The sequence below is a fragment of the Rhinoderma darwinii genome, assembly GCF_050947455.1.
Source record: "Rhinoderma darwinii isolate aRhiDar2 chromosome 4 unlocalized genomic scaffold, aRhiDar2.hap1 SUPER_4_unloc_1, whole genome shotgun sequence".
Taxonomy (NCBI): Eukaryota; Metazoa; Chordata; class Amphibia; order Anura; family Rhinodermatidae; genus Rhinoderma; species Rhinoderma darwinii.
In genome coordinates, this window is record NW_027461753.1 from 485,911 (window position 1) to 496,218 (window position 10,308).

Consider the following 10,308-nt stretch of genomic DNA (forward strand, 5'->3'; position numbering starts at 1 on the left):
CCGCAGTACACTCCTATACACCAGATTATCACCCCTAATACCAACATCCGCAGTACACCCCTATACACCAGATTATCACCCCTAATACCAACATCCGCAGTACACCCCTATACACCAGATTATCACCACCTAATACCAACATCCGCAGTACACTCCTATACACCAGATTATCACCTCCTAATACCAACATCCGCAGTACACTCCTATATACCAGATTATCACCTTCTAATACCAACATCCGCAGTAGACCCCTATATACCAGATTATCACCCCTAATACCAACATCCGCAGTACACCCCTATACACCAGATTATCACTCCTAATACCAACATCCGCAGTACACCCCTATACACCAGATTATCACCCCTAATACCAACATCCGCAGTACACCCCTATACACCAGATTATCACCTCCTAATACCAACATCCGCAGTACACCCCTATACACCAGATTATCACCCCCTAATACCAACATCCGCAGTACACCCCTATACACCATATTATCACCCCCTAATACCAACATCCGCAGTACACCCCTATACACCAGATTATCACCCCCTAATACCAACATCCACAGTACACCCCTATACACCAGATTATCACCTCCTAATACCAACATCCGCAGTACACCCCCTATACACCAGATTGTCACTCCTAATACCAACATCCGCAGTATACCCCTATACACCAGATTATCACCCCTAATACCAACATCCGCAGTACACCCCTATACACCAGATTATCACCCCTAATACCAACATCCGCAGTACACCCCTATACACCAGATTATCACCTCCTAATACCAACATCCGCAGTACACCCCTATACACCAGATTATCAATACCAACATCCGCAGTACACCCCTATACACCAGATTATCACCCCTAATACCAACATCCGCAGTACACCCCTATACACCAGATTATCACCTCCTAATACCAACATCCGAAGTACACTCCTATACACCAGATTATCACCTCCTAATACCAACATCCGCAGTACACTCCTATACACCAGATTATCACCTCCTAATACCAACATCCGCAGTACACCCCTATACACCAGATTATCACTCCTAATACCAACATCCGCAGTACACCCCTATACACCAGATTATCACCCCTAATACCAACATCCGCAGTACACCCCTATACACCAGATTATCACCCCCTAATACCAACATCCGCAGTACACCCCTATACACCAGATTATCACCTCCTAATACCAACATCCGCAGTACACCCCTATACACCAGATTATCACCCCTAATACCAACATCCGCAGTACACCCCTATACACCAGATTATCACCACCTAATACCAACATCCGCAGTACACCCCTATACACCAGATTATCACCCCTAATACCAACATCCGCAGTACACCCCTATACACCAGATTATCACCCCTAATACCAACATCCGCAGTACACCCCTATACACCAGATTATCACCCCTAATACCAACATCTGCAGTACACCCCTATACACCAGATTATCACCTCCTAATACCAACATCCGCAGTACACCCCTATACACCAGATTATCAATACCAACATCCGCAGTACACCCCTATACACCAGATTGTCACTCCTAATACCAACATCCGCAGTACACCCCTATACACCAGATTATCACCCCTAATACCAACATCCGCAGTACACCCCTATACACCAGATTATCACCACCTAATACCAACATCCGCAGTACACCCCTATACACCAGATTATCACCCCCTAATACCAACATCCGCAGTACACCCCTATACACCAGATTATCACCCCCAATACCAACATCCGCAGTACACCTCTATATACCAGATTATCAATACCAACATCCGCAGTACACCCCTATACACCAGATTATCACCTCCTAATACCAACATCCGCAGTACACCCCTATACACCAGATTATCACCTCCTAATACCAACATCCGCAGTACACTCCTATACACCAGATTATCACCTCCTAATACCAACATCCGCAGTACACCCCTATACACCAGATTATCACCCCTAATACCAACATCCACAGTACACCCCTATACACCAGATTATTACCCCCTAATACCAACATCCGCAGTACACCCCTATACACCAGATTATCACCTCCTAATACCAACATCCGCAGTACACCCCTATACACCAGATTATCACCCCTAATACCAACATCCGCAGTACACCCCTATACACCAGATTATCACCCCCAATACCAACATCCGCAGTACACCCCTATACACCAGATTATCACCCCCTAATACCAACATCCGCAGTACACCCCTATACACCAGATTATTACCCCCAATACCAACATCCGCAGTACACCCCTATACACCAGATTATTACCCCCTAATACCAACATCCGCAGTACACCCCTATACACCAGATTATCACCCCCTAATACCAACATCCGCAGTACACCCCTATACACCAGATTATCACCCCTAATACCAACATCCGCAGTACACCCCTATACACCAGATTATCACCCCCTAATACCAACATCCGCAGTACACCCCTATACACCAGATTATCACCCCCTAATACCAACATCCGCAGTACACCCCTATACACCAGATTATCAATACCAACATCCGCAGTACACCCCTATACACCAGATTATCACCTCCTAATACCAACATCCGCAGTACACCCCTATACACCAGATTATCACCCCTAATACCAACATCCACAGTACACCCCTATACACCAGATTATTACCCCCTAATACCAACATCCGCAGTACACCCCTATACACCAGATTATCACCTCCTAATACCAACATCCGCAGTACACCCCTATACACCAGATTATCACCCCTAATACCAACATCCGCAGTACACCCCTATACACCAGATTATCACCCCCAATACCAACATCCGCAGTACACCCCTATACACCAGATTATCACCCCCTAATACCAACATCCGCAGTACACCCCTATACACCAGATTATTACCCCCAATACCAACATCCGCAGTACACCCCTATACACCAGATTATTACCCCCTAATACCAACATCCGCAGTACACCCCTATACACCAGATTATCACCCCCTAATACCAACATCCGCAGTACACCCCTATACACCAGATTATCACCCCTAATACCAACATCCGCAGTACACCCCTATACACCAGATTATCACCCCCTAATACCAACATCCGCAGTACACCCCTATACACCAGATTATCACCCCCTAATACCAACATCCGCAGTACACCCCTATACACCAGATTATCAATACCAACATCCGCAGTACACCCCTATAACCCTGTACAGCCACCCCCTGTCTCTCGGTTAGATTGTGAGCTCCCGGGCTCAGGGATGATGGGAGTGATACATGTATACACATTATATAGGATGGTGTTCTGCTCCCCTCCCCCACACTTCATTGCTCCAGTCTCTGATTGCCGCAGCTGCCTCCACATTAACCCCTCCAGTCAGGAGACGTGTGCGGACACAAAAGGGTTAATGTCCCGTGTTGCAGGCGCTGAACCGTATAATGACCATCTGCCCGGGGGGGATGATGCTGGGGGGGGGGGGGGGGGGGTTGTTGTGGGAGGTCTTAACCCTTACATTTCTGCATCAAATTAAGAAAAGGAAAGCTGCAGCGTATGACCAAAACTAGTATAACCCTCATCATCCAGCGGCCAAGTCCAGTCACATGACTGAGGCGCAGGAGCAGCAGAATGTGGCATCTGTTCATAACGCCCCGTATACACGGGTCAGCCACCCCATAATATACACAGGTCAGCCATCCCATAATATACACGGGTCAGCCACCCCATAATATACACGGGTCAGCCATCCCATAATACACACGGGTCAGCCACCCCATAATACACACGGGTCAGCCATCCCATAATATACACGGGTCAGCCATCCCATAATACACACGGGTCAGCCATCCCATAATACACACGGGTCAGCCATCCCATAATACACACGGGTCAGCCACCCCATAATATACACGGGTCAGCCATCCCATAATATACACGGGTCAGCCATCCCATAATATACACGGGTCAGCCATCCCATAATATACACGGGTCAGCCATCCCATAATACACACGGGTCAGCCATCCCATAATATACACGGGTCAGCCATCCCATAATACACACGGGTCAGCCATCCCATAATACACACGGGTCAGCCATCCCATAATATACACGGGTCAGCCACCCCATAATATACACGGGTCAGCCACCCCATAATATACACGGGTCAGCCACCCCATAATATACACGGGTCAGCCACCCCATAATACACACGGGTCAGCCATCCCATAATATACACGGGTCAGCCATCCCATAATACACACGGGTCAGCCATCCCATAATATACACGGGTCAGCCATCCCATAATATACACGGGTCAGCCATCCCATAATACACACGGGTCAGCCACCCCATAATATACACGGGTCAGCCATCCCATAATATACACGGGTCAGCCATCCCATAATATACACGGGTCAGCCATCCCATAATATACACGGGTCAGCCATCCCATAATACACACGGGTCAGCCATCCCATAATACACACGGGTCAGCCATCCCATAATACACACGGGTCAGCCACCCCATAATATACACGGGTCAGCCGCCCCATAATATACACGGGTCAGCCGCCCCATAATATACACGGGTCAGCTGCCCCATAATACACACGGGTCAGCCATCCCATAATATACACGGGTCAGCCATCCCATAATACACACGGGTCAGCCATCCCATAATATACACGGGTCAGCCATCCCATAATATACACGGGTCAGCCATCCCATAATACACACGGGTCAGCCACCCCATAATACACACGGGTCAGCCACCCCATAATATACACGGGTCAGCCACCCCATAATATACACGGGTCAGCCACCCCATAATACACACGGGTCAGCCACCCCATAATATACACGCGTCAGCCACCCAATAATATACACGGGTCAGCCACCCCATAATATACACGCGTCAGCCACAAAATAATACACACGCGTCAGCCACCCCATAATATACACGGGTCAGCCACCCCATAATATACACGGGTCAGCCACCCCATAATATACACGGGTCAGCCACCCCATAATATACACGGGTCAGCCACCCCGTAATGGAGTAACGCTTCTCTATGTGACGTGTTCTGTGGAGTGACGCTTCTCTATGTGACGTGTTCTGTGGAGTGACGCTTCTCTATGTGACGTGTTCTGTGGAGTGACGCTTCTCTATGTGACGTGTTCTGTGGAGTGACGCTTCTCTATGTGACGTGTTCTGTGGAGTGACGCTTCTCTCTATGACGTGTTCTGTGGAGTGACGCTTCTCTATGTGACGTGTTCTGTGGAGTGACGCTTCTCTATGTGACGTGTTCTGTGGAGTGACGCTTCTCTATGTGACGTGTTCTGTGGAGTGACGCTTCCCTATGACGTGTTCTGTGGAGTGACGCTTCTCTATGTGACGTGTTCTGTGGAGCGACGCTTCTCTATGTGACGTGTTCTGTGGAGCGACGCTTCTCTATGTGACGTGTTCTGTGGAGTGACGCTTCTCTATGTGACGTGTTCTGTGGAGTGACGCTTCTCTATGTGACGTGTTCTGTGGAGTAACGCTTCTCTATGTGACGTGTTCTGTGGAGTGACGCTTCTCTATGTGACGTGTTCTGTGGAGTGACGCTTCTCTATGTGACGTGTTCTGTGGAGTAACGCTTCTTTATGTGACGTGTTCTGTGGAGTGACGCTTCTCTATGTGACGTGTTCTGTGGAGTGACGCTTCTCTATGTGACGTGTTCCGTGGAGTGACGCTTCTCTATGTGACGTGTTCTGTGGAGTGACGCTTCTCTATGACGTGTTCTGTGGAGTGACGCTTCTCTATGTGACGTGTTCTGTGGAGTGACGCTTCTCTATGTGACGTGTTCTGTGGAGTGACACTTCTCTATGTGATGTGTTCTGTGGAGTGACGCTTCTCTATGACGTGTTCTGTGGAGTGACGCTTCTCTATGTGACGTGTTCTGTGGAGTGACGCTTCTCTATGACGTGTTCTGTGGAGTGACGCTTCTCTATGTGACGTGTTCTGTGGAGTGACGCTTCTCTATGTGACGTGTTCCGCGGAGTGACGCTTCTCTATGTGACGTGTTCCGCGGAGTGACGCTTCTCTCTGTGACGTGTTTCGTGGAGTGACGCTTCTCTCTGTGACGTGTTCTGTGGAGTGACGCTTCTCTATGTGACGTGTTCTGTGGAGTGACGCTTCTCTATGTGACGTGTTCTCTGGAGTGACGCTTCTCTATATGACGTGTTCTGTGGAGTGACGCTTCTCTATGTGACGTGTTCTGTGGAGTGACGCTTCTCTATGACGTGTTCTGTGGAGTGACGCTTCTCTATGTGACGTGTTCTGTGGAGTGACGCTTCTCTATATGGCGTGTTCTGTGGAGTGACGCTTCTCTATGTGACGTGTTCTGTGGAGTGACGCTTCTCCGTGTGACGTGTTCTGTGGAGTGACGCTTCTCTATATGACGTGTTCTGCGGAGTGACGCTTCTCTATGTGACGTGTTCTGTGGAGTGACGCTTCTCTATGACGTGTTCTGTGGAGTGACGCTTCTCTATGTGACGTGTTCTGTGGAGTGACGCTTCTCTATGTGACGTGCTCTGTGGAGTGACGCTTCTCTATGTGACGTGTTCTGTGGAGTGACGCTTCTCTATGTGACGTGTTCTGTGGAGTGACGCTTCTCTATATGACGTGTTCTGTGGAGTGACGCTTCTCTATATGACGTGTTCTGTGGAGTGACGCTTCTCTATGTGACGTGTTCTGTGGAGTGACGCTTCTCTATGTGACGTGTTCTGTGGAGTGACGCTTCTCTATGTGACGTGTTCTGTGGAGTGACGCTTCTCTATGTGACATGTTCTGTGGAGTGACGCTTCTCTATGTGACGTGTTCTGTGGAGTGACGCTTCTTTATATGACGTGTTCTGTGGAGTGACGCTTCTTTATATGACGTGTTCTGTGGAGCGACGCTTCTCTATGTGACGTGTTCTGTGGAGCGACGCTTCTCTATGTGACGTGTTCTGTGGAGTGACGCTTCTCTATGTGACGTGTTCTGTGGAGTGACGCTTCTCTATGTGACGTGTTCTGTGGAGTGACGCTTCTCTATGTGACGTGTTCTGTGGAGTGACGCTTCTCTGTGTGACGTGTTCTGTGGAGTGACGCTTCTCTATGTGACGTGTTCTGTGGAGTGACGCTTCTCTATGTGACGTGTTCTGTGGAGTGACGCTTCTCTATGACGTGTTCTGTGGAGTGACGCTTCTCTATGTGGCGTGTTCTGTGGAGTGACGCTTCTCTATGTGACGTGTTCTGTGGAGTGACGCTTCTCTATGTGACGTGTTCTGTGGAGTGACGCTTCTCTATGTGACGTGTTCTGTGGAGTGACGCTTCTCTATGTGACGTGTTCTGTGGAGTGACGCTTCTCTATGTGACGTGTTCTGTGGAGTGACGCTTCTCTACGTGACGTGTTCTGTGGAGTGACGCTTCTCTATGTGACGTGTTCTGTGGAGTGACGCTTCTCTATGTGACGTGTTCTGTGGAGTGACGCTTCTCTATCTGACGTGTTCTGTGGAGTGACGCTTCTCTATGTGACGTGTTCTGTGGAGTGACACTTCTCTATGTGACGTGTTCTGTGGAGTGACTCTTCTCTATGTGACGTGTTCTGTGGAGTGACGCTTCTCTGTGTGACGTGTTCTGTGGAGTGACGCTTCTCTATGTGACGTGTTCTGTGGAGTGACGCTTCTCTATGTGACGTGTTCTGTGGAGTGACGCTTCTCTATGTGACGTGTTCTGTGGAGTGACGCTTCTCTATGTGACGTGTTCTGTGGAGTGACGCTTCTCTATGTGACGTGTTCTGTGGAGTGACGCTTCTCTAGGTGACGTGTTCTGTGGAGTGACGCTTCTCTATGACGTGTTCTGTGGAGTGACGCTTCTCTACGTGACGTGTTCTGTGGAGTGACGCTTCTCTATGTGACGTGTTCTGTGGAGTGACGCTTCTCTATGTGACGTGTTCTGTGGAGTGACGCTTCTCTATGTGACGTGTTCTGTGGAGTGACGCTTCTCTATCTGACGTGTTCTGTGGAGTGACGCTTCTCTATGTGACGTGTTCTGTGGAGTGACGCTTCTCTATGTGACGTGTTCTGTGGAGTGACGCTTCTCTATGTGACGTGTTCTGTGGAGTGACGCTTCTCTATATGACGTGTTCTGTGGAGTGACGCTTCTCTATGTGACGTGTTCTGCGGAGTGACGCTTCTCTATCTGGCGTGTTCTGCGGAGTGACGCTTCTCTATGTGACGTGTTCTGTGGAGTGACGCTTCTCTATATGGCGTGTTCTGTGGAGTGACGCTTCTCTATGTGACGTGTTCTGTGGAGTGACGCTTCTCTATGTGACGTGTTCTGTGGAGTGACGCTTCTCTATGTGACGTGTTCTGTGGAGTGACGCTTCTCTATGTGACGTGTTCTGTGGAGTGACGCTTCTCTATGTGACGTGTTCTGTGGAGTGACGCTTCTCTATGTGACGTGTTCTGTGGAGTGACGCTTCTCTATGACGTGTTCTGTGGAGTGACGCTTCTCTATATGACGTGTTCTGTGGAGTGACGCTTCTCTATGTGACGTGTTCTGTGGAGTGACGCTTCTCTATGTGACGTGTTCTGTGGAGTGACGCTTCTCTATATGACGTGTTCTGTGGAGTGACGCTTCTCTCTATGACGTGTTCTGTGCGGTGACGCTTCTCTCTCTCTGGGGGCCTGGGTTCGGTGATTTCAGGTGATCGTTACCCCCCTGACTGCATTGCACCCGCTGTAAGGTTTGGTGGGGGAGGGGTAACGCGGGTGATTTTCACGGGTCGGCCCCTTAGTTTCAGTGAAGGGTTAATTCTTCAGCACAGGAGACTTCCTGGACATTTGTCGCTTTGTGGGAACAGTTTGGGGTTCAGCTTTTCTGTTCCACGTGACTGCGCCCCAGTATGTGGAGGCGTCCCGATACTTTAGTCCATATGATGTAGTCACACATAATACAGGGGGGGGAGGGGGTCTTCTTACCTTCTCCGTGGGATTTGCGGTGGGTCTGGAGGGCTTCGGGGTGAGGTAGACTGTAGATCTGGATGTGGCCGCTGGAGAACGCCACCGCCAGGAGTCCGAGCCGCGCCATCTCCGTGCCCTGTGCCAGTGATACAATGTTATACAGCAGGGACCACGCACCATGTGGGACCACCATCAACCCCATATCTTACCTTCCTGGGGGTCCCGGGGAGCTCCCATCCACCACTAGGACAAAACTTCATGTCCCATATGCAGCCGTCATCCACCGCCAAGCCATAGGACAAGGACGCTGCCGAATCACACCTAAACAGAGACCGCCGCCATATTACATGATCCGTATACCGCCAACCCACCCCAGGAACATCCCACAACCCCACGGGAAAGACCCCCATACACAAACCCCACGGGAAAGACCCCCATACACAAACCCCACGGGAAAGACCCCCATACACAAACCCCACGGGAAAGACCCCCATACACAAACCCCACGGGGAAGACCCCCATACACAAACCCCACGGGGAAGACCCCCATACACAAACCCCACGGGGAAGACCCCCATACACAAACCCCACGGGGAAGACCCCCTACACAAACCCCACGGGGAAGACCCCCCTACACAAACCCCACGGGGAAGACCCCCCTACACAAACCCCACGGGGAAGACCCCCCTACACAAACCCCACGGGGAAGACCCCCCTACACAAACCCCACGGGGAAGACCCCCCCACAGAAACCCCACGGGGAAGACCCCCCCCTACAGAAACCCCACGGGGAAGACCCCTACACACACCCCTTATCCGGGCTGAGAGCTCCGAGACACCACAACTGCAGAAGTGTTGGTCCTGTGTGTGCAACATCCAGGCTGTGCCGATCATCCATTCCACGGTGACAATACAGCGCCACATACTGGCAGGAAGCGGAACCACACAGTGTCGGACACCAATCAAGAGACCACACCGGACCCCCCACAAAGAACGTCACATCAAAGCGCTGCGGGTGAGGGGGCAAAGACTGGAACCTGAGGGCAGATAAATGAGATGTCACCTACAATACACGGTATATAGGGGGGATAATAACATATAACCTATAATATAGAGGATACACAGTATATAGGGGGATAATAACATATAACCTATAATATAGAGGATACACGGTATATAGGGGGATAATAACATATAACCTATAATATAGAGGATACACGGTATATAGGGGGGATAATAACATATAACCTATAATATA

General features: G+C 49.8%; 1 protein-coding gene across 1 annotated transcript in view; it reads right to left on the reverse strand.

The window, feature by feature from the left end:
* The window catches only part of GTF3C2 (general transcription factor IIIC subunit 2), a 36,597-nt gene extending 26,557 nt beyond the window's left edge, over positions 1 to 10,040 (reverse strand). Inside the window, exons 1-3 of the mRNA XM_075847431.1 lie at positions 9,860 to 10,040; positions 9,260 to 9,371; positions 9,069 to 9,186 (exon numbers count right to left, since the gene is read on the reverse strand). Coding sequence (XP_075703546.1) covers positions 9,069 to 9,186; positions 9,260 to 9,371; positions 9,860 to 9,948 — 319 coding nt within the window. The 5' untranslated portion in view covers positions 9,949 to 10,040. The remainder of the gene's footprint in view (positions 1 to 9,068; positions 9,187 to 9,259; positions 9,372 to 9,859) is intronic.
* Positions 10,041 to 10,308: the final 268 nt, after the last annotated feature.